Genomic DNA, 25,374 nt, shown 5'->3' on the forward strand with positions numbered 1-25,374 from the left:
ATGTCCCATATTATCGGCGCACCAATATTATCGGTCCAATATTGGCGTAAAAATGTAATACTGGTCAATACCGGTATTGGGTTTTTCCCTATAATGAAAACCAATTTAAAAAACTGCTGTATATAGGCCTATGTGCTCCCATAGGACGGAGCTGGCACGCGAATGATTTCATCAAACCTCGTCGTGAATGTCTGTCGTTATGTCTGTCGTGTCTCCTTCAGATATTAAACTTGCGATTTGCGATGACTGCAAAGCGTTGGTTATGCAAGGCAGAACCAAGACTTCTTCCTTCAATACATTCAATTACCAGAGCGAAAGCCATCAATCGGAAAATGTGTGTATGGATAACCAGCCCTTTTCTAGAGCAAGACGCCGGATTCACCAAACAAGGAATTCCTTGAGCCACACTTTGCCATGCCCAATCGCAAGTATTTCTCAGATGTTTTACAATTTTGAACAATGTTGTTTACAGCCATGTCAAGAAGCTAACTGCTGATGCTGTATCCATTAGCTTCACAACAGATAGATATCTGGTCGTCAAGCGTTATCCACGTTAGCATGTTGAGCTTGACTGCTCAATGGATACATAAAGACTTTGTATTAATTGCACGACAGGAGATATGTGATGTTACACATATCAGTATCGGTTGATATCGGAATCAGAAATTAAGAGTTGGACAATATCGGCATATTGGATATCAGCAAAAAAAATCCAATATCGGACATCCCTAGTCTGGGGTTATGTTGATTGGAGGTTGAATTGGGGTTTTCTTTATGGCTGGAGTTGGGGTTGGGGTTTTCTTTATGGCTGTAGTTGGGGTTTTCTTTATGTCTGGGGTTATGTTGATTGTTAGGGTTGGAGGATTCTTTAGGGCTGGGGTTAGGGTTAGTGTTTGTATTGTGGTTTTCTTTATGTCTGGGGTTATGCTGAATGTTAGGGTTGGAGATTTCTTAAGGACTGGGGTTAGGGTTAGTGTTGGGTTTTCTTTATGGATAGGGTTAGGGTTGAGGTTAGGCAGAGTGCTATGGTTGGATTTTCTTTCTGGATGGGGTTAGGGTTAGGACCAGGAAGACACAGCGACTGGACATGGGATCATTGTCTGTTGCAGAAGATATCCTTGACGATGGCGTAGGGCTGCTGCTTGAGAGTTCTGGAGACAGCTTGGATGATGACTTGGAGATCTTCGGTCAGTTTGACAAGTGCAGAAAGGTAAGCCAACATTTGTTTGTAACCTGCTCATCCTTTGCTCCTTTTTTTGTCCTATTTTGGTGTGTAATTCTTGGTTGCATCCTATTCCTTCACACATGCTTCTTGTCTTTAATGGTTCAAATGTGGTTGTGACACATGGAGATGAAGAGAGACCTACATATTAAAATTAGCGCCCACAGAACTAAGTGCTTGCTGGGTTCAATACAACATCAACTGTGATGGATGCGTTCTAATTGTTTTGATTGCTTGTGTTTAGTCACACAAGCTGCAATGAAACATTCAAGACAAACTTAGCTAGGAAACAAAAGTAGCCGAAAGGACATTTAGCAGCTTTTGTTCTGGCGTGCAGTGAGCGCTAACTACCACCTCGCTTGGTGAGCAGGCTCTGGTGCCAGACGTTCAGCAAGCACTTCTTCCCGGACGCAACATTTGGCGCTTTCACCCGCAGTGAGATTTTCTTCTGAGAACAGGCGGGAAAGCCGCTGACAACAGCTTCAGCGTCCCAGCATGCATTGCATCCTCAACCTGGTCACATTCTTACCTCTGCTAATGTTGGTGCAGATCACTTTTCACTTTTTTTTTAAATCATTGCAAGATTATAAATGTTAAATGGGCTTTCACTTGTATAGCACTTTTCTACCTGCAAGGACTGTCACCTCATTCACATACTGATGACGCAGCATTCGGTATCCTGCTCAAGGATTTTGTTGATATCACTGGGGGACTGAATTTTGATCCCACAACCTTTAGGTTGGGAGATGACCTCCCGCCCCTGTTGGGGTTAGAGTTGGGTTTGGGGTTTTGGCCAGGGGTAGTGTTGAGGTTAGGTTAAGTGTAAGTATCACGGGTGGGGCTAGGTTTAGTACTACTTTCGGGATTTGGGCTAGTGTTTTGGTTAGGATTGGGGTTAGGTTAGAGCAGTGCTTCTCAAATAGTGGGGCGGGGAGAACTTTCAATATTAGTGCAGACCTGCCAACATGTATGTGAATTTGTCGTACTCAGCATGCAATTTGACTCTTGAATACGCACACTTGTATGCTTCCCCGCTGTCCATTTTGCTGCATTTCACTGGTTTCAGTTTTGAGTTCAGTCTGTACAGTACAGATAAATAAGTACATATTATCAGTTTGTCAATAGTATTTTAAATCGGGGGTGCATGAAAACATTTCTATCCCCCAGTGGGGGCATGATGGAAAATAATTGGGAACCACTGGGTTACAGAAATGTTTCGGGTTGTGGTTAGGCTCAAGGTTAGGTATTTGATTAGGGATCGGTTAGTGTTCGAGCTGTGGTTTGGGTTCGGATTAGGTGTACTTATGGTTTCTGTTTTTTAATTTGTTGCTCACGTAACTAAAAAGGTTTCGAACAAATGATTTTGGTGTGTGCCTTTGTATGACTCAAGGATGAATGTTGATGTTTTGTGATTTCTTTGCTTTTCATCAGAATTACATGAAAACTGTGCAAATGATCTTTTCCCATTATGTTTGTGAAATCATCATAATCCTTTTCTGCCACACCTCAGTCTTTGTCTTTGAGGGATTAGATGCATTTTTTTTGCCGGTTTTAAGAAGTCCTAAACAGGAGAAAATACTGCATGGGCGTAGCACAAAGGGTGTCTGCAAGACTAGAACCCCTCATTCTTTGCTTCATTGAGATTATTTAAATGCTTGCAGCCAAACCTCCAGGACCAGTTGTTCCTGAAACTTCGTGAAACCCTGCATTCATATTCGGATGTAGCCAATCCTGCTCTACCACAAGCCTGAGGAGATTCCTTCCCATCATTTACTCCCTTTTTAAATCTCTTTTCCTGCGCTGGAAGACGATCAAGGCTGAATTACCACACTGCTGCACTTAGTCAGGTCTTCAGTGAGGGGAGGGAGCATTGCAGTGAGACCAAAAGGAGTCAGTGCTGGTGGGTGGAGAGGAGGCGGCCGAGCATCTTCGCTCATCCTTCATCTCCTGAGCACCTGCTGTTTGTTTTCTGTTGACGATACGAGGAGGACTACTTGCTGCTGCTGCAGACGCGCCATGTAGACTTGAGATTGCAAAGTGGGGAGTTTTTCTGCGTGCAGTCATGTCTGCTCTGAAGTGGAGTCAGCCCAGGAAGCGCTCCTCAGACTCGGTCTTTGACATGCTTCATCTGGTAAGCTTCCACTTTTTCTTGTGTGCACGTCGTTTTGAGCGGCTTGTCATCTTGCACCTCTCTGCTTCGCACACACAGGAAGATGCGAGTCAACAGCGTTATGCGGGGTAATCAGAGCACTCCTCTGGGTGTCAAAACATTAGCTTCCTTCACGCCGTGTAAACAATGATGTTGGGGCGTCCTCCTTCCTGCCCCAGCATGAGTACTTTGTAGCTGCTTCTTTGAATCTGACTTACAATGGGAAATTGCTGGTGGTATCTGTTTGTACCACACCGTTGTAAAGAAAATGCATACAATCTGTTTGTTTATGTGGCAACAGTGTTTTGGATGGTTCTTAGACGGGGTAAATATTTGACAGACACACTCATTGATTCAATCTAAAGACATGCATCGTATATTTCCTGTGTAGGCATGCTTATAACTTGGCAACGTGTACCGTACTATAATGTGTACTGCACCAATACTTGCAGTTTAAGTGAACACCCCTCGCATTGGCTGACTCATGTCGACATAACCACAAGTGAAACTAGCGACATGACTTTGTCCAGAGACTTGAAGAGAATGAGCGGTAAGAAAGGATTTTTCAACCTTCGGCAGCCTATTGACATGCTTTTCCTCCTTTTGCGCATATTTTTATTTGCATTCTTGTGCTATCATGTGATATTTTATACTCATATCTAACAGAACTGCTGCACTAATTTGCTTGTATGTCTTGGACTACAATGACAATGAAGCTTTCATAAGAGTGCAAACCTTTCTTCCGGTGTCTAAAAATAAATAAAATTAATTGGTGCACTTTGTTCGTTGCTGTGGTAGAATGGTTAACGCTGTCCTGCTCTCATTTTGAAGCTTACTTTGCACTGAACAGGAAGTCACATTGTGCACGTTTTATTTCTGTGTAACAAGTCAGTAGTTATGTTGTGGTTTCAAGTAGAGCTGCAACAATGAATCGATGATTAACAAATTTTCAAATTAACAACTATTTTGGTGTTTGTTTAATAATTTTTCACTTACAAATATCAAAATAAAAATTCCTTTGACATCCATGAAAGCAGGCCTATTATCTTTGTGTTTAGGCAAAACAAGATATTTACACACATTAGTATTGACTTTGGAAAGCAGTGATGGACATTTGCCCCTCTTTTCTAAAACGTTGCGCACCAAACCACTAACTGTTTGTGTTTAATTCATATTGATTTGGTCCCTCCGGGGCAGGGTTCTGCATCCCGTGGCTATGGAGCCGCATGCTGCTCCTTTGTCCTTCTGCTGTGGCTCCAGCTGGTTTATGCTTCTGTGTAGTCACTATGGCGTCTCTTCTGATGCTTTCATGAGCATTTCAAAGTTCTGTGTCTGCGTTGAGTGTGTGCCGTGCAATTCTCAGCCAAAGTTGCTAGGGGCAGTGTTTTCCGGCAAGGCTTGTAACTTGTTAGCTTCCTTTGTCGCTAATGAGCAATAGCAACTAAAGCAGGGGTCTCAAACTCAATTTCATTGGGGGCCAGTGGAGGTAGAGTCTGGGGTGAGGCTGGGCCGCATCAAGTATTGGGAGTAGGCCTGGGAATCTCAGGGTAGCTCACGATACGATACAATTCACAATACATCCATGTGCCCGCGGGCCGCGAGTTTGAGACCCCTGAACTAAAGGGACATGGAGAGTGGTACTGGAACTGTCGATGTGGATACAACACTTGTATTGCGAAAGTTGATCTGAAATCGGTGGGGAAGGCTTGAGAAGCATGACTAATTGCCAGTTGGCATCAGATGTGGCTCGTCACACCGCCAGAAGGAACAGGAAGACAGAAAAGGAACGTGACAATGCGTTGAAGGAAACTATATATGTACCTTCAATGTAGTACTAGTAGTTTTGTGGCTCCAAGTGGGTTTTCATTTGGTGGAGACAGGCCCAAATGGCTCTTCTGATGCTAAAGGTTTCCGGCCCCTGGTCTAGGGCCTAACCGATTACTGGATTAATCGAAACAACAAGCATCAGATAAATCGACTAAGAAAATAATTATTAGTTGCAGCCCCAGTTTCAAGCTGCTCAGCGATAAGGATTACGTTAACAACACTCCAACACCTCGACATCAACAGAACCATTTTTCATAAAAAGACCCCATTGGTTCTCACATTTTATGTTGACGTCAGGCACTTAGTAATAAAAACAACATGATGGCCTAGGACAGGGGTGTCAAACTCGTGCCATGGAGGGCCGAGACACTGCAGGTTTTCTTTCCAGCCAGTCACTAAAGCAGGTGATTTTAATGATCAACACCTTCAGTTTGAGGGAAGGAGCTCAACAATTAAATCACCTGCTGAAGAAACTGGTTGGAGAGAAAACCTGCAGTGTCTCGGCCCTCCAGGGCACGAGTTTGACACATGTGGCCTAGGACCAGTACACAAACAGGTTCTACGGTCCATGTTACAGGCTAAACCTAAGCGCTACACAGAAAAGCAGGCAGTTTGTGTGCATGCGTGTTTACAAAAGCACATCGCCAACTACAGGACTGGCATGCACATTGCAGGTGCTCGTGAATTTGGATTGTTTAAACACACGCAAAACAAAAAAAACACTTGACCATGTTTGCTAGATTGTCATGTAAACCTTCCGTCATCACTTTTACCTCTCGGCCTTCTCCCGTCAAGACTGTTCCCCTCACCGCCACCCTCCTGGGTGCAACGCTGCCAAGGCGTTAATGAGCCGCGACCGTGATGGTGTAAAGTCTGCCTGGACTGTTAAATCCCTGACAGCACGAAAGAAGTCGTTTAGACTCGATGAGCCGTTATACCGGAACCCTTGTTTGCATCGACCCTTGCACTGTATCGATGCATTGTTCTATAATAACTATGACAGACTTTGTTTGATCCTTTCATTTTACGCCTCCACATATTAGTTGTGGTATCTGCCCCTTCATTGAAAAAAGAAAGTACATGTTTTAGTGTAAGTTTGAACTTATACCTAAATTACTTACCGTACCCAAACTGTACAAAGAACACAGGAAGGACATGTCAAATACAGTACAGTATTTCCGCAAAGTAGGATTCCTTATTTATAAAAGGGAATATTTTGGTAGTTTACAGCATAGAAAACCTGTTTACAACTTTCTAAATACAGTTTTTAACATTTTTAGAGTTTTTTAGGCATGAACTAACGCCCCTATAGTCACATTTGCACTCATATTACCCAATATAGTAGACATACTAATGATAAAAAGACATAATATAGACTAACATGTTAGCATTGAGACATTGACATGTTTTACTTTGGGTTTCTGTTCAATACATCCTGTGGTGGATATTGCCTGATCAATGAAACATTACTGACAACTAGAGAAAAATGTAGAACACTACATATCATCACAACATCTTTGAATGTGTCTTCTGAATGTCTTATATGGGCAGAAACTACTTAAATTTGCTCCAATATGCATATTTTTTTTACTAATAGGCTGTATTGAACTACGAAACAGCATGACTTAATATATTTTGGAAAAACGTGTGATAGAGTGAAGCGCAAAGTGGCGATGGATTACTGTGTATTGTTAAAGGAATACGTACTTGCTTTGGTGCAGGTGTAACTCGCCCTGTTTCGCACCTGCCCGCACCAGGACTCGAATACAGGACCTTCATAATGGGAGGCGACGGCGCTGACCACTCGACTAAAAACCCGGACTGTCGGCCGCATGTTCAGCGCAGGTCTTGAGGCAGAGGTAGTGAGGTTTACCAACGTACACTCGCACAGCCTCACAGGCTGGCATCCCTTACACAGGTATACTGTACTTAATGAAGTGGCCAGTGAGGGTACAAAGCCTCATAAGACAACATCAAGTGGCGCCAGCCCCCCCGGAAGTTGTTGTACGGTCAATCGAGTTGCTGCTGGTGAACACGGTCACCTGAAATGTCATCTTATTTGAGCGTGTTATGTACTGGGCAGGTAAAGGTCGCGTATCCACTTCTTACTTTATTGATGCATCAGCACAAATATCAGGAGCCGGTCCAACAAAGTAGCTGCCAGCCACTGTCACTCAGTGACGGATGGGATCACGGGGGCCGCGGGGGGTTATTTTTGACCCCCAAATTATAGTCTTAATAAAGCACATCAGTGCTGGTTTCCACAGCAACCCCCTCCTGTATGTAGTGTATTTCTGATGGCGTGAAAGAGATGAGTCACTTACGGCGGCGCCCTCAGTGGGAGGAAACACCCAGGAGTGAAACGGAGCCACACACTCAAAAATAGACCAAATTATAGGATTTTTTTTCCCCTTTTTTTATTGTTGAGAGCTGCCTCTCTGCAGCTCCTCTGCATGCATGCACACTTCTGAGTCAGTGAGCGCTGGAAGTTCACATCCGACCCGCCGCTGCTGCCGCTTCTTCTGCTTTCATTGTTTTTGTGTGTTTATTAGAATACAGAGCAGGTGGCCGCTTTCTGCCGCAGCCTCCATGACATGAATCCCCCGGAGTGCGTGTCCTCCTCGCCCAGCCCGGATTCATCCTTCCCGCCGCCCGTCGCCGCTCTCCGGCAGCTCTCGGACGCCGACAAGCTCCGCAAAGTCATCAGCGAGCTGGTGGAGACGGAGCGCACCTACGTCAAAGTTAGTGTCCCTTCTGTCTTTGCGTCCTTATGCGTCATTGTTACGTAAGTAAAAAAAAAAAAAAAAAGGTACGGGGGGGACGCAGCTGTGCTCCGTGTGTGCTGTTAGTGACCTTTTGTGGGCTTGATTGAGGAGGACATGTTACTGAAATGTAATAGTGCATGAAAGATAGCCTCAGTCAATTTACCTTCTTCGTGTCGTAGGCTTATGATTGATGCTCTCATGCTCGGGTTGATGAATGCTAATGGGGCTCATGGCCACACAAAATAGAGAACTTAATTACATTAGGCACAATTTTTCAGTCCTAATCTCCGTGTTTCCCACACATTCATTTATTTGTGGCAGCCCACCACAAATGGAGCTGCTGTTCCCCCTCGCTCATAAACACACGATAACACACTTGGGCTGCCAGAGAATAAGAAGATGTAGTAGGAGGGATCGGTGTTGCTAACTTAGAGACATTGTCACTATATTCAGCAAGTCGTCAGACCCCTCAAGAAAGCAACTAGCGATAAATGTAGTGTAGACTTTTGGCGACTCTTGACATGAAAGCCTGTGCAGTCATCCCTCGTTTTTCAAAGGTAATTAAAGTAGGATTCCTTATTTATAAATGTAACATTTTCATAGTTAGACCGTAGAAAACCTGTTTATGACCTCCTAAATGTGATTTTTAACTTTATTAGAGCCCTCTAGACATGAAATCACACCCCTGTAGTCACCTTTACACTCCTATTACCCAATATAGCCATGACATAATAAGAGAAAATAAGACATAATATAGACTCACACATGTTACCATTAGAGAGTTCCTCGTTTTTTACGTGCAATTTATGTACAGTATTCCTGCAGTGGCTATTTTCTCATCAATGCAACATTACTGACACCTACTGACCAGTGTAGAATGTTACAGATCAACATGACATCTTTGAATGCGTCTTCTGAAGCCTTATATTTGTATTTTACTTCATTTAGCCATTTTTCAGCACAAAAATGCTTAATTTATGCCAAATATGTAAAATTATCTCAATTATGCAATTAAAAAAATAATAACAACAGGCCGTATTCAACCACGAAAACAGCAAGATTCATTAATTCATATTCATTTAGAAAAAACACCACAGAGTGAAGTCACTTGCGTCTTGTTTGTGGCATTTAAAAAAAAGACAAAAGAAAGTTCATTTGAAGTCGTAAACAAACTTGTTTTGCTTTTTGCAATTATGCAACTTATTGCAATTATGCAAATTTAACCATTACACATACACACACACACACACACACACACACACACACACACACACACACCTACACACACACCTACACACACACACACACATCCAACCGCCACAAACAGATTGTAGCCCTGTGGGCAACACTGAATGTTAACAGAATGAAGCAAATAATGTTTAGAAAAAGTACGTTTTGCATGCAACACTTTTTTAGATATTGACTTTTAGTCCCCTCTACTTTTAAGGACAACATTTACGACACCAATGCGATGGATTTAGTTTTATATTATCGTTAAGGTACAAGTAAAAGGCGGCTTTATAGCTCTTTTTATTGGCAGCCTACAAGGTCAGTGTTGCAAAATTCATGATGTAAATGCACTGACTGGACACTTCATTAGGTACGTCTGCACAGTCAGTTCTTAGTTGTGCAATCAACCGTGAGCATTAGAATCTTTGTGAAGGATCAAATTTGGATAGCGTTCTTGTATTGCTCTCAATATATTGTTCCTAAGGTTCTGTAAAGAAATGCCCTCAAACACTTTTGCAGGACCTCAACTGCCTGATTGGGCGATATCTCAGTCCGCTGCAGAAAGAGACCTTTCTGACTCAGGATGAGGTAAGTCAAATACAGTCCATACTGTGCGTGTGTGTTTGTGTGTGCGGCCGTGGGCTCTGCAGTGCCATTGCTGGAGCTTAGAAAAGTGGGTTACATAATCACAGGATGGATGGCTTTGTGTGAGGACAAGAGTGCTGAATGATGAGAGGAGGATGGAATGTTTTTTTGTTAACACCTGCATGTGCTACTTGGACATTTGTGTGCACCATCTGCTCCATACTATCAGAGAATTAAGTCGGATTTGTACTAAAAGCCATTACAAATGTGTAGGTCACTAAAAATTGCTAATTTTGGTCAATAAATAATCATTTTTGTACCAATTAAGTGACACGGTATGCCCACGGAATGATGGTTACGTCTGTGTTGCAGCAAAATAATGCCGTGTTAACTTTGGCTGACACCCACGATAAATTGATAAATATTTGGTCAATCAAGGTAAATCAAACCTCTTTGTTTTTCTTCCAGCTGGATGTTCTCTTTGGGAATTTGCCAGAAATGGTTGAGTTCCAGGTGGAGTTTCTCAAGACCCTGGAAGACGGAACCAGACTGGTTCCAGATCTGGAGAAGCTGGAGAGAGTGGAGCAGTTTAAGGTAACATGACACACACAAAGCATTACTATACTTTTTTAAAAGTAGGCCTGTCAAAGAGAAGGTGTTTACGGTGGTAACTACTTTATTTGATTAATTACGTTAACATTTTTAGCGTAATTAACGCACTCGCACGGCAAGCCACAAATCTCTGTTACGACGGCGGTTGCTTTTTATAAGGTATAAATATAAAGTTATAAATTGTAACTTTATTCCGACCTGAAGACATCAACAGCAGTGCAATTTCAACACCATATAGCTATCTTCAACTTACCAACACATCTCTAGTCCCTCAGAACGACACTTCCTCATTGTCACTGCACAACAGCGAGGTGCATTCAGGGACACTGCGAACACAATAACGTCTTATTTTATGCGTGTATGTGTGGTCTAAAGGAACAGAAATAATCCATAATTGGATATTCTTATGACTCACTTCGTGACTCTTAATGCAGAAGTACAAATTGCTGCATTTAAGTATGCTGAGAAATCCCAGAAAGTACACAGGAAACGTGATTTTTAGCTTAAATTACATGGTGTCATTGAACGCAACCTTTCATTGCTCATAAAAGTGCGATTCTGCGACTTTCTACGGTGCTCTAAGTGTAGACAATTACATTTTCAGACATGTGTGCTATCTTTTAACTGGATTTGGATTTGATTCGGAGATGGTAATACATCACAATATTTATAATCCTGTCCTGTCGTTTATCTATGGTGGCCCCTTTCCGACACAGAAAACAATATATATATATATCTTATCTATCTAACTTATCTATCTTATATTATTATATTATATTATTATTATTATGACTTTCTTATATCATAATTATGACTTTCCTATCTCATAATTTTGACATTATCTCATAATTCCGACTTTTTATGTTATAATTATGACTTTCTTATTTCAATATCGATTTCTAATCTCATAATTTAAATTTTTAATCTCATAAGTCTGATTTTCCATTGCGATATTTTATTTCTTTCAGTGGTACAAACGGGCTCCCATATTTATGTGTCTCTTGATAACATAAGGTAAAAATAGACATACTTCAGACAGTTGCAAATGGTGATTTACTTCAAATCTGTGATGACTCTGATTTAAAATGTGTAATCATTTGACAGCATTAAAATAACAATGCATGATAAACTCTTCCAGCCAGGTAACCTCTCCTCCCATCCATCTTATCGTAGAAAATCCTCTTCTCCCTGGGGGGCTCCTTCCTCTACTACGCAGACCGCTTTAAGATCTACAGTGCCTTCTGCGCCAGCCACACCAAAGTCCCAAAGGTCCTGGTCAAGGGTGAGTGAGCGCGGCTCGGCTCCACGTTGCACCTTGTTGATCGCAGAACCATCTGCCGTCCGCCGGCGGCGGTCATAAATCTCCCGCGTGGAGCTATCAGGCACGCCGTTGTGCGTTTGACCTGCTGTTAAATGGACCTGACACGTCGCACATTCATGAGTCGACTGTCTCAAGTTTAAGACCTGTTGCGTGCTTCCCACGGTGTATTCCACAAAGGTGCACAAATATATTTTCAGCTGTTGGGATACGCTTTTTTCGTCTCTTTAAACAATTGTATTCCTCTGTGGGACCAAAACAAACAGCACAGCAACCTGCCATGTCCATTCCAAAACAATGTACAACTCCTCTAACTCAGAAACCAGAAGAAAGCTATTTCAGGAAACGGCATAAACTCAGCTTCTTCCTATTCCTTCTTCTTCTTGTAGTTTGACAGTTACAAAGTGCTTTACGTGTACAAGATGTCGCATGGCTTCTTCATCGCAGTTTTACGATCCTTTGCAGCCAAAAGCGACCCCGACTTCAAGGCCTTCCTGGACGAGCGCAATCCCAAGCAGCAGCATTCGTCCACGCTGGAGTCGTACCTGATCAAGCCCATCCAGCGGGTGCTCAAGTATCCTCTCCTGCTCAAGGAGCTCTACTCGCTCACCGACCCGGACAGCGAGGAGCACTACCACCTGGACGGTGAGAATCGCACCACGCCGCGCTTTTACCTGCATTTTGGTGTCAGTAAAGCAGGGATTTAAAGTAGCAAACTATATTTTTGTACAATTATTATATATGTTTGAAGGCTGTAAAACCCTTCACCATACATTTGATACACTTTTATCAGACAGATCATTTTATCACATTTCTCTCCTGTTTAAACGCTCTCAAAGTTCAAGTTTCGTTTGAATTTTAATGATCAACTTACAAGATTGGACACAAAAAATTAAGTGACTCATGCATATTCCACTCCTCTGATCGTGACTTGTCCTGGCGCCATCAGGCTGTAGCGTTTTTCTATCCTTGTTAAACATATTCCCCCTCCTCGTCCTCCATGAACCGAAGATTCGTTTACAGTATTCCGGGCACCCTGCAGCCGCGTAACTTCTGCCTTCATTCAGCATGTATGATCGCTAGCAGCCAGCGATCATACAAGAGGAAAGAGGCAGTCCTGCACAAAGTAGACAATGGTCAACATCCAATTGGAATGCAGAACACAATGGGCGGGTTCTCCCTTAGCCAATCAGGACTGTTGTGGCTCTATATTTACCGAGCTAAACTGGATACTCAACACGTCAACTCTCACTTAAGTATACAACACCCTCTACTGGTAGCAGGAGTAAATACAATAACAGACACATGCAACAGAGCACCCATAGACCACTTTCATACACCACAAGGACGCAGAACACAATGCACGTTCATACGCTGTTAAAAAAAACGTGCAAAATCGCACTTAAAAAATCAGTGAAAGAGCGAATCCGCAAAAGGTGAACCACGATGTAGCGAGGGAACACTATATTGCAACTTTAAAAAAATAGCATCTTTTCTTTAATATTTTAAGTTTATGCTACTAAAATGATCATAATATGCGACATTATTCTTGCAAAATTGCGATTTTTTTTCTCGTTAGATTACTACTTCTTTCTCTTAATATTTTGACTTTATTCTTATCAAATTACTGCTGATTTTCATTTTTGCCGGGGTTTTTCTTTTTTAGTTTTCTTGTTAAACGGTACTTTTAGAGTGTGACACAGGGCAATGAAAAACAGCTGCGGGCCACAATAAAAAAAACCCATCAATTTTCTTTATTATTTCAACACTTTGCTACTAAAATGACATTTTTCCTGATAATATTATTATTAATTAATATTATCTTATTATTAATATTATTCTCGTACAATTACGACTTTTTTCTCATTAGAATACGACTTTTTCTCTTAATATTTTGACTCTATTCTTGTAAAATGACAGATGTTTTTTCAATTACTACTTTTATTTATTTTTTTTTTTATTTTTTATATTTATTCTCATAACATTAGAACTTTTCTGCAACTGCATTTTCCAAAAATTACAACATTATTCATAGTTTTGTTGGGTTCTCATAATATTGCAACTTAAAAAAAATAAATCCTCATAATATTACATTATTGTCATAAAATTGTGACTTTTTCTTGTTACATTACGACTTTTTTCTCTTAATATTTTGACTTTGGTCTCATAAAAAGACTGCTGATTTGACCATTTTGGCTGCAAGTTTTCATGTTAAATGATATCTTTAGAATGTGCCGCAGGCCATGAAAACCCCCCATCTGCGGGCCGCCAGTGGCCATTGGACCACACTCGGGACAACCGCTGTGTTAAACTAACTGTCAGCGTTTGTCCGTAGTCGCCATGAAAGCCATGAACAAAGTGGCCAGCCACATCAACGAGATGCAGAAGATCCACGAGGAGTTTGGCGCCGTGTTCGACCAGCTCATCACCGAGCAGAGCGGCGACAAGAAGGAGGCAGGTCCAAAGATGGCGGCCGGTTGGGACAAGTAGATATGTTGATTGACTGGAGATGTTTCACCTTAATTACCAGGTGGCTGACTTGTCCATGGGCGACTTGCTGCTCCACACCAGCGTGACCTGGATCAACCCGCCCGTGTCCTTAGGAAAGTGGAAGAAGGAGCCCCAGATGGCCACTTTTGGTATGACACCCCTACCTGGCCTCACTACGTGTGCTCGTGTAACACCTACTTTCTTGCAGTCTTCAAAACGGCGGTTGTCTTTGTGTGCAAGGACGGGTCCAAACAGAAAAAGAAAATGGTACGTGGCCCCATTTCACAATAAAATATCCCAACAGCCGACTGAATAATCGTGTTTTTCACTCCAAGGGCGGCTCCCATCGAGTGTCGATGTCTTCCGAAGAGAAAGACCCCTTCCGATACCGTCACATGATTCCCACAGACGCCCTCCAAGTCAGATCTTTAGCTAACGCAGGTCTGTCAAATCACACGTCCGGTGAGGTACGTTGTGGTCGTCTGCAATCACACACCGTTGGTTTCCTCCCCAGATGTCGAGGGCACGTCTGTGTGCGAGATCGTGCACACAAAGTCGGAGTCGGAGGGAAGGCCGGAGAGGGCGTTCCAGCTGTGTTGCAGGTGAGGATGGATAAACCTCTTTGGCGTGTTTATCCGCCGCCGTCATCTGACCTTCGCTCTTCCTCAGCTGTCCAGAGAGCCGCAAAGACTTCCTGAAAACGGTGCATTCCATCCTGCGGGAGAAGCACCGGCGGCAGCTGCTCAAGACGGAGAGTTTGCCCCTCAGCCAGCAGTACGTGCCCTTCGGAGGCAAGCGCCTGTGTGCGCTGAAGGGCGCCCGTCCCGTCATCAACCGAGCAGGTACGTCCCCCACGCTGTGTGCGCCCTCGTCTTCATGCGGTCAAAACAAAAAAAAGACTGCAATTCCAGGAAATACTTTGCAATGTTCTTGTCATGTGGAATTGGATTGGAATGATGACTTTTCATGTGAACATGAGAGAGCTTGGAGTTTAGACGGCTTCTCTGCAACAAAAACAAAGGTACCGCTGATTGGCGCTGGAAACTTGACAAAAGTCAAAATATTAAGAGAAAAAAAGTTGGATTCTAAAGAGACAAAGTCGTAATTTTACAAGAATAATGTCATACTATTGTGAGGAAAAATAATAACCTCATTTTAGTCGCATAAAGTTGAAATATTATAGTAAAAAGACTTTTTTTTAAGTTGGAATGTTATGCGAAAAAATAAATAACAAAAATAAAGTTGGAGTTTTTAGAAAAATTCGGTTGTGGAAAACGTTATAATTTTAAAATGAAGTGTAGTACATGAAGACATAAAGTCATAATACTGTATGACAAAAACAACATGTAAGAAAATGATTGGAAAACAAGTATTTGGGAAAAAAACTGCAAAAATTTGAAAAAAATGGCAAAGAGTGAAGTTGATATTAATAATATTCTTCTTCACTTACATGACAAAGCTGGGATGCACTTTTTTCTTGGAATATATATATATACATACATATATATATACATACATATATATATATATATATACTGTACTGTATACTGTATGTATATGTATATATATATATATATGTATATATACTGTATATATATATATATATATATATGTATATATACTGTATATATATATATATATATGTATATATACTGTATATATATATATATATATATATATATATATATATATAAATATATAACTTCTTAGCATATCTTCACAAAATATCATAGTGCAAAGTTGTGACGAAATCCGTCTCTTTTGGCTCCCAAACAGCTCAGTTTTTTTGTGTCGCTAATTTCAATACCAAAATAAGTGTAAAATGAATTTCTAATGTCAAAATATACCGTAATTGTTTATATGGCTTAATTTATATGCTCAACATGGAACAGATTGCAACAAAAAAGTAATTAATCAAATTCACAACACACACACACTCACATAGCACAATCAGACTTGCACAACACTTACATATGACTGGTGGAAAAATACAGGGAGAAGAGACAGACACACAACAGATGCATTGTTTTCACTCACACAAGCTTAACTTTCACTTCTACACAAAATTAACTTTCACTTTCTACACAAGACACACACTCAAATAGCACAAGCAGACTTGCACAACACTTACATATGACTGGTGGAAAGACACACAGACGTATTATTCTCACACACGAGCTTAACTTTCACTTCTACACAAAATTTACTTATCTTTTATACACAATACACACACTCACATAGCACAATCAGACTTGCACAACACTTACATGTGACTGGTGTAAAAATACCAGGAGAAGAGACAGACATGCAACAGATGCGTTGTTTTCAGTCACACAAGCTTAACTTCACTTCTACACAAAATTAACTTCCACTTTCTAGAGGGGTGTGCGTCTTTTTTTTGAACCAAGAAATGACAAAGTAATCCTGTGCTTTTTCCCACAGCGTCTGCACCAACGAGGACGCTGGGACGGAGGAAGCTGGTGCGCAACCGCTTCACCATCGACACCGACATCGTTTTCGACGGCGAGCCCGAGCGGGACCTCGCTTCGCCGCCTCAGGAGGGCGACGGGTCAGAGGCCCGGCGAGACCGGCGGCAGGCGTCGGAGGAATCCGGTGACACGGACCGCTGGGTGGAAGAACAGTTTGACCTCAAAGAATACGAAGACCCCGAGGAGGTCAAGGAGACGGACATCCTGAGCGACGAGGACGACGAGTTGGGACGCAGCGCCCGTGCGCCCACGGGGGTCGACCTTGATGCTTCTGTGGCGTCACTGTCTCTGGAGGGCGAGGAAGGGGAGGGAAGCGAGCCGCTCGCGTCCCCGGCAGTCAGCGAGCCCCCTGAGGGCGGGCACCTGAAAGGCGGCGACAGCGTGTGGGTGCGGCGGGAGCATCCGGAATGCTCATCAGACTGAAGCGCATCTCCAGCCGCTTTTGACGACCTCCGTGGCGATGAGCGACGCTCGGGTGTTGGCTTACCGGATGCTTTTTGGAGACAGTGAGGAAAATGCTGACTCATCATTTGGACATGAACTACTAATAGTACAATCATAGAATCTAATCATGACTGGCATGGTTTGCACACTAGGGCGGCGCTCTGCAGCCCCGCCTGCTGTTGCCAAATGGATATGTTTTCTTTGTGTGACCTTGACAACCTTCAATTTGTCCTTCCAGACATGGAATAAATAATAGCAAAGGCTCTTGTCTTGCATAGTTTACGGAGATATTGTCAAATATTTAGTTTTACAGCTTTTTAGCCTGCTTTTGTTGCGCTTAATAGTATTTTTTTGTAACAATTTGTGGCAGAGGCTAGGAGAATCTTCATGTTAACTTAACATAATCCTGTTTTACTTGAATATTCTTTCATGTTTTACTGTGAAACCTTTTTGTTTTGCTTCTCAGTATCGCCTTTCAAGGAACAGTCATTTATGATATTTAACTTTAGTCTCGTACACGCTCCAGTGGCGGGAATTTGCACATCAGCTGTTTAAAAAAAATGGTTTAAAATCACTGGATTACAAAACAAGGTTTTGTTTTTTTTTCAAAATATATATATATATATATTATTTATTGATTTGTAAATGTATTTGTTAGCAAGAATAATTGCTTTTTATAGGACGGTCCAAATGTGTTTAAGCAATCACAGGGGGAAAGATTGTAGTCCAAATGTGATAAAATAATTGTGCTACTGAGACTGCATTTTTATTATTGTTATTATTATTACTGTGGCTGTACATAGAAAATGTATTGCTATCATAATAAAGACAGTTGTTTCCTACAACAGCTTGTTTTTGTGATGTTAGCTATGACTTGTGATCATGCATAAATCATACAAATATTTTAATCTTCTTCACCAGGCCCGGGTTCTTTTAAAGCGGGGGTCGAGGGGCCTGCAGCTGGTTTTGGTGATTGGCCCAGAGTCACAAAAAAAAGGGGGGAAGCAGTAATTTTACAAAAACAAAGTCAAAATACTGAGTGAAAAAAGTTGTAATCCAACAACAAGGAAAAATAATGGTATTTTAGTAGCGAACAATTTAAATATTAAAGAAAAATATCACTTTTTTAAAAAAGTCGTAATATCATGAAAAACAACCAAAACAATCAATACAACAATGAAGTAATTTTTAAAGTTAGGTTAGGGAAAAAGTTACAATGTTAGGAGAACAAAGTCAAAGCATTATGAGAGTAAGGTCGTACTTACAAGAACCTTCACAAGAAGAAGATTGAAATTGTTGCAAAATTAAAACTGCAGAAATTGAAGTCAAAATATTAAGAAAAGTAATAAAAAGTCAACATTTTATGAGAATAAACTTAGCATTATGGTAAAAAGTAATGTTATTTTAGAAATAGTCAAGAACATTTTTACTTTTTAAGCGTCTCAATATCATGGGAAACAACAAAAAATGAATAAAGAAAATTAGCTTTCCGAAAAAGTTATGAGAATAAAGTCAAAATAGAAGAAAATGTACAAGAAGAAAGTTGGAAAAAACAACAATAATGGAAAAAACAGCTATAATTTTAAGAGAATAAAGTCAAAATATGAAGCGAAAAAGTCATATTCTAAACATAAAAAAGTCGCAATTTTATGAGAATAATACAATAAGACAGTTGAAATAGTTGGGGGGAAAATGCTGAAATGGAAAAAACAGCTGTAATTTTAAGAAGATTTTACAAAGATTATTTCAGAAAAAAGGTTAAATATTTGGAAAATTAAAAAGAACAACAACAGCAGAAATTGGTCAATATATATTTAAAAAATAGCTGTATTCTAGTAGCATAGGGTTGAAATAGTTAAGACAAAATATGCTATTTTAGAGTTTTAAGTTAAGTTGTAATATTATAAGGTATAATATTATAAGATATAGAAAGCATAAGACATCCTACCAGGCTCAGAGTGCAAACAAGACAAGCATCATATCAGTGGAGCCAAACCTGACTCTTTACGCTCCTCTAGTGGCACTTCCTCAACACTGCACCAACTTCCTGTTCATGTAAACGATGACATGTGCCCTCAACATGACTTTGCAAAAAAACATCTGTACGTATTTTCACGTCTCCACTCTTTTCACTTGAATAAACGTCCGCCCCATCGTCACCTTTCCACGGCACCACAGCCCAAATGAAGCCTAAAATAGGGTGACCACATTTTCATTACCGAAAACCAGTCAGCATGATGCAGTGAGCCTCATAATATTACCATGTTTATTATGGTAACATTATTCTCGTTAGAATACAACGATCTCTGTTTTTTTAAAATTTTCAAGATATTTCAACTTTCTTCTTAAATAATGTTCATAAATGTTCTTTTTGTCATATTATAACTTTATTCCCATATTTTGCCGCTATTCCCATAATAATGTAACTTTTTCCCCAATCTAATTTTCCAAAAATGTAACTTTATTTTGTTTGTTTCTCATAAATTACAACTTTTAAAAAGTAAAATATTTTTTCTTGAATATTTCAACTCTATGCAACATAAATGACATTATTTTTCCCCCATAATATGACAAGTTTATTCTCGTAAAATTGCGACTTTTTTTCTTAATGTTTTGACGTTATTCTTGTAAAATGACAGCTTTTTTTCCATTTCTGATGCTTTTTTTAACCAATATTCCGACTTTCTTCTTAAATAATCTTCGTAAAATTCTCGTAAAATTACATTTTGTTCTTGCAATTATGACTTCGTTCCCATAATATTTTGACTTTACTCTCATAACATTAGAATTTTTCCCCAATCTAATTTTCCAAAAATGACAACTTTATTTTGTTTGTTTCTCATAATATTACAACTTTTAAAAAGTAAAATATTTTTTCTTGAATATTTCAACTCTATGCAACATAAATGACATTATTTTTCCCCCAATAATATGACAAGTTTATTCTCGTAAAATTGCAACTTTTTTTCTTAATATTTTGACGTTATTCTTGTAAAATGACAACTTTTTTTTCCATTTCTGATGCTTTTTTTTAACCAATATTCCGACTTTCTTCTTAAATAATCTTCGCAAAATTCTCGTAAAATTACATTTTGTTCTTGCAATTATGACTTCGTTCCCATAATATTTTGACTTTACTCTCCTAATTTTCCAAAAAAATTATAGCTTTGTTTGTTTTTCAAAATATTCAAAATTTTAAAAAAATAACATCATTTTTGTTTCATATTTCAAGTTTATACAACTAAAATGGCATTTTCCCTCATATTACATTATTCTCTCCAAATGTGCAAACAAGACAAGCGTCATGTCAGTGAAGTCAAACCTGACTCTTTACGCCCCTCTAGTGGCACTTCCTCAACACTGCACTAACTTCTTGCTCATGTAAACGACATGAACAAAAATGTGACAGCCTTATTTTCGATCACGTCTCCATTCTTTTCACTTTAATAAACGTCCGCCTCATTCATCACCTTTTGGCGCCACAACAGCCCAACTGAAGCCTCATACAATTCTGAGTTTATTCTCATAACTGCAGCTTTTTTCTTGTTAGAAGATGACTTTTTTTTCTTGTAAAATTACAGCAATTTTTTTCATTCATGCTGTTCGTTTAAAAAAAATTTCCAAATATTTAAACTTTCTTCCTGTAAATTTTCTTCTCATAATTATGACTTAAGACCAGTCCAGGGTGTACCCCGCGTCTCGCCCAAAGTCACCTGGGATAGGCTCCAGCATACCCCCGCTACACTAGTGAGGATAAGCGCCGTAGAAAATAAATGGCTGGAAATTTTCTTTGACCTTATTCCCATCATATTTTGGCTTTATTCGTATAATATTACACCTTTTTCCCCAACCTAATTTTCCAAAAATGTAAACTTTTTGTTTAGTTTGTTTTTCAAATTACCACTTTTAAAAGATAATGTATTTTTTCTTTAATATTTAAAGTCTATGCTATTAAAATTATTACATAATTTTCCTCATAATATTATGAATTTCTTGTGATTTTTTCTTAATATTTTGACTTTAATTTCTTAAAATTGCAGCTATTTTTTCCATTTCTGTTAAAAATAATAATAATAATTTTGCTATTTTGACTTTCTTCTTGTAATATTATGACTTTATTCCCTTATTTTGACTTTTGACTCATTTTTCCCCAACCCAATTTTCCAAAAATAACAACTTTTGTTTTCAAAATATTCCAGATTTTAAAAATAACATAACCAGTCTTTAATATTTCAACTCTATGCACTTTTCTTTTAACATTTTGACTTTATTCTTGTGAAATCACAGCCGTTTATTCCATTTCCACTGTTTCCAGCTATTTCAACTTCCTGTAAATCTTCTTCCTGTAAATATTCTTCTCATAATTATGACTTTAGTCCCATAATATTTTGACTTTATTCTTGAAACAGTAACTTTTTCCCCAACCCAATTTCCCCAAAAATTCCACCTTTATTTGTTGTTTTGTTTGTTTTTCATCATATTATGACTTTAAAGCAGGGGTGTCAGACTCCGTTTCACTGGGGGCCAGTGGGGGTAGATTCTGGGTGAGGCTGGGCCGCATCCAGTATTGGGAGTAGGGCTGGGAATCTCAGGGTACCTGACGATACGATACCATTCACAATACATGGCTCACAATAAGGCTGAAGGGCCACCCCTCCCCCGGCCCAGGTGCTACACCACTGTTAGTTCAGTGTTGGTGTTTACTTGCCCCTGGAAGTACGTAAGTAACACGGAGCTTGCCCGGATGTTGCGGGCTGCAGTTACACTTCTCTTTGATGTCCTGTCGCGGGCCGCAAGATACGATTTGGTGGGCCGCAAAGTTTGAGACCCCTGCTTTAAAGAAACGTTATGCGACTAAAACGACATCTTCAGTGAAGCTGAAAGTAAGCTTAAATGTCCATCCATCATTCATTTTATGTATTTACGTACATGCATTGGGAATTGTTTACTGCATGTAAAACTATAAAAGTCTGCTTTGTATTCTAACATTTTTGCTTTCTGGAACGGATTAATTGGATTTACATTATTTCTCATGGGAAAATGTATTCAGTTAGGGTCTGCTTCAGTTGGAACAGATTAATGATGCTAACCAAGGGTCCGCTCTATTAGGAAACAGCCGTCAGCATGATGCAGGGCCAAATACAAGCATGATGTCACCGCGTCTGATGTTTCTAAGAGTGTGTGTGTGTGTGTGTGTGCGCGTGTGTGCGTGTGTGTAGACTTAGAGGCGGCTCAGGTTGTCACGTCGGGTCGGTATCACTCAGCAAACCCGTCCGACCGGCTTTTGGGTTTCTGTTCCTGTTTTGCGACCTTCTGCTGACTTCTTTTGCTTTGCCTTTTCTGCTCGTCACAAGCACAGCGACCTCGTGGGCGGTGCAGGGGAAGGGAAAAATAGCGAATTCCTTTTCTTATCTCAGTCACAACACGCTGCCGTGCGGCATGTGCCCTGAAAGTTTGGGCGGAAGTGCCTGTCGAGTGGTACGTGATCATTGCTCGTGTCATTTCAATGCACGACGGGTCTCGCCCGAAACCTTCACAGAGAGCTTTAGTGAGCCTCATGCATGTACGTATGCATCACAAACTTCCTGAAGCTTCCTTCCATAACAGGATGCAAGGAGATGAAGCTGGTAATAAAAGATGATACAAGATGATAGATGATAAGATGATAAAAGATGATGTTTACTGGTTTCAGCATCCAAGTAGGTTGGCACAACGGGAGGGGCAGGTGCACATGCACTTTTTTGGTCCAAACCAAACTCAGCCAGCCTCCTGAAAACCAGAATGATGACATAGCGAGCGCGGCGATATCATCAGCCGAGGAAAAACACGCGAGCTGAAGATTCGCTCCAGTTCACGTACAGACGTACACGAGGCGAGGCTGCATCGCCGCTTGGAGCATGAGGGCGAAGCTGGAAATCCTGGCCATGGTCCTGGGCTTCCTGGGCCTGTTTGGCGCGGTGGCGGCCACGGCCATGCCCATGTGGCGGGTCTCGGCTTTCATCGGTGCCAATCTGATTGTGATGGAGGTGCTCTGGGAGGGCCTGTGGATGAACTGCTTCAACCAGGCGGACATCAAGATGCAGTGCAAAGTCTACGACTCGCTGCTCATCCTCTCACCGGAGCTGCAGGCCGCCCGCGGCCTCATGGTGGTCTCCATCGTCCTGGTGGTGATCGCTTTGTTCATCGCCGGCTTCACCATGAAGAGGACCAACTGCTGCGAGGGCAACGAGAGAGCCAAGAACATCACCCTGGCCTTCGCCGGGAGCTTGTTCCTGCTGGCCTGCTTGATCACGCTCATCCCCGTCTGCTGGGTGGCCCACACCGTCATCAGGAACTTCTACAACCCGGTGGTGGTGGATTCTCGCAAGCGCGAGCTGGGGGCGTCCCTCTTCATCGGCTGGGCCACGTGCGCTTTTCTGCTGGCCACGGGTGTCATCCTGCTGCTCAGCTACAGCAAACGCAGGTCCAAGGAGTACCAGCCCTACGCGGGCGGCTACCTTACGACCTTGCCCACCGATGCTGGGAGAGCAAGCAGCGTGCACAGCGGGAGGGCGCCGTCCAGTTTCCACAAGCATCACGAATACGTGTGATGTCTGCTCGAAATTTTCGGCCTCGCTTTCATTCTTGCAAGTACAATTTATCACCTGAAGGCGCTTCCTGGGAAGTTCTGTACTTATTCCGCTGCACAAATCCTCCTGTTCATCATTTGGACTGCTTGAAATTCACTGACATGTACTTTGTATGTGAAATGATTATTGCACTGATGTCTACATGTGCTGGAAAATGATATTACAGTAAATTGCGATATTGTGATTCTATACTGTGCTGCAGTTTGTGTTATTTCCTTCATTTTGCTAAATACATCACTGAAAACAGATCTCAGCACAGTAGATCCACGGCTGCAACTCATTCTTTCCTTGCTCGATTAATCTGAAGCTTGTTGTTTCCATTAATTGACTAATCCGGTAGGCCCCAGATTGGGGTGTCCAAAGGTTTTTCCAGGGAGGGCCGCATAGTGAGAAAACAAAGGATGCCACTTTGATATTTTGTAAAGCAACACAGCACATATGCTATACATCTATTTCATCTCAGCCTTGTCGTACAGGTGAAAAAGCCCATCAACTTCACTCTTTCCTTTTACTTTCCATTTTTGCTGTTTTTTAATTGTCCAAATACAAATAATATAACTTACTCCTTAAATAATCTTTGTAAATTTTCTTGTCATAAAATTATGACTTTATTCCCATAATGTTGTAACTTTGTCCCCCAGTTGAACTTTCCAAAAATGACAACTTAATTTTGTTTTGCTTCTCATAATATTACACCTTGGAAAAAAAATAACATTTATTTTCTTTGATATTTCAACTCTACGCTACTAAAATGATTATTTTCCCTCATAGTATTACGATTTTTATTCTCGTAAAATTGCAGATCTTTTCCTTGTTAGAATACAACTTTTTTCTTAATATTTTGACTTCATTCTCGAAAAATTTCTGCTATTTTTTCCATTTCTGCTGTTGTTTTTGTTTTTTCATTTTCCAAATATTTCGACTTAAATAATCTTCGTAAATTTTCTTCTTGTAATATTATGATTTTATTCTTATGTTATCATTTTTTATAAACATTTCATTTTGCTGTGTTTATCTCTCATTATATTACAACTTTTAAAAATTTCTTTAATATTTAAACTCTATGCTCTTTTCTCTTAATATTTTGACTTTATTCCAGCTGTTTTTTCCATTTTGGGTGCTCCCCCTCCCCAAATATTTCAACTGTCTTATTGTTTATTTGTTTATTTTATTTTGTATTTTTTATTTTCTTCTTGTAATTATGACTTTATTCACATAATATTTTGATGTTATTCTCCTAACATTACAACTTCTTCCGCAACCAAACCTTTTGTTTCGTTTCTTTTTCACAATATTACGACTTCAGTCGATACCAGCTGGGGACCACCAAGTCGTTGATCCTCCTCAAGTGTCGGTACTTCACACGTTGCCATCAGGTCAGGTTTCATTTTTAGCAACATTTACTTTCAATTTGAAGCTTCTTGTAACTTAGAAACCTCCTCCATTCTACATTTACGCACATAAAAAGCATTTTATTGTTTCAGCGCATAACTTGATTTTCTGGGATGCTAAACGATGTGCGACCTTCCCTCCATATGTGACCTGTATCGGTCCAGGACCAGGAAGCAGGCAGGGAACATCGCTGCATCCCGACACACCCCGGACACAAACTGT

General features: G+C 40.6%; 2 protein-coding genes across 5 annotated transcripts in view; both read left to right on the forward strand.

Annotated features, from left to right (window-relative positions):
• Positions 1 to 17,968, forward strand: part of tiam1b (TIAM Rac1 associated GEF 1b) — a 48,936-nt gene extending 30,968 nt beyond the window's left edge. For 2 of the 4 annotated variants that reach the window (XM_054794173.1, XM_054794174.1), the window contains exons 16-28: positions 1,110 to 1,210; positions 7,751 to 7,939; positions 9,713 to 9,781; positions 10,247 to 10,372; positions 11,564 to 11,672; positions 12,174 to 12,353; positions 14,044 to 14,162; positions 14,239 to 14,347; positions 14,407 to 14,465; positions 14,534 to 14,639; positions 14,713 to 14,800; positions 14,868 to 15,040; positions 16,641 to 17,968. In XM_054794173.1, coding sequence (XP_054650148.1) covers positions 1,110 to 1,210; positions 7,751 to 7,939; positions 9,713 to 9,781; positions 10,247 to 10,372; positions 11,564 to 11,672; positions 12,174 to 12,353; positions 14,044 to 14,162; positions 14,239 to 14,347; positions 14,407 to 14,465; positions 14,534 to 14,639; positions 14,713 to 14,800; positions 14,868 to 15,040; positions 16,641 to 17,110 — 1,898 coding nt within the window. In that variant the 3' untranslated portion in view covers positions 17,111 to 17,968. The other 2 variants (XM_054794176.1, XM_054794175.1) reach the window with 2 other exon arrangements.
• A 4,956-nt stretch (positions 17,969 to 22,924) lies between these two features.
• On the forward strand, positions 22,925 to 23,949 carry LOC129191637 (claudin-17-like). The gene has a single exon (XM_054795175.1). The coding sequence runs from the start codon at positions 23,029 to 23,031 to the stop codon at positions 23,719 to 23,721; it is 693 nt and encodes a 230-aa protein (XP_054651150.1). The 5' UTR covers positions 22,925 to 23,028; the 3' UTR covers positions 23,722 to 23,949.
• Positions 23,950 to 25,374: the final 1,425 nt, after the last annotated feature.

This window comes from Dunckerocampus dactyliophorus, chromosome 12, assembly GCF_027744805.1.
Source record: "Dunckerocampus dactyliophorus isolate RoL2022-P2 chromosome 12, RoL_Ddac_1.1, whole genome shotgun sequence".
NCBI classification, from domain to species: domain Eukaryota; kingdom Metazoa; phylum Chordata; class Actinopteri; order Syngnathiformes; family Syngnathidae; genus Dunckerocampus; species Dunckerocampus dactyliophorus.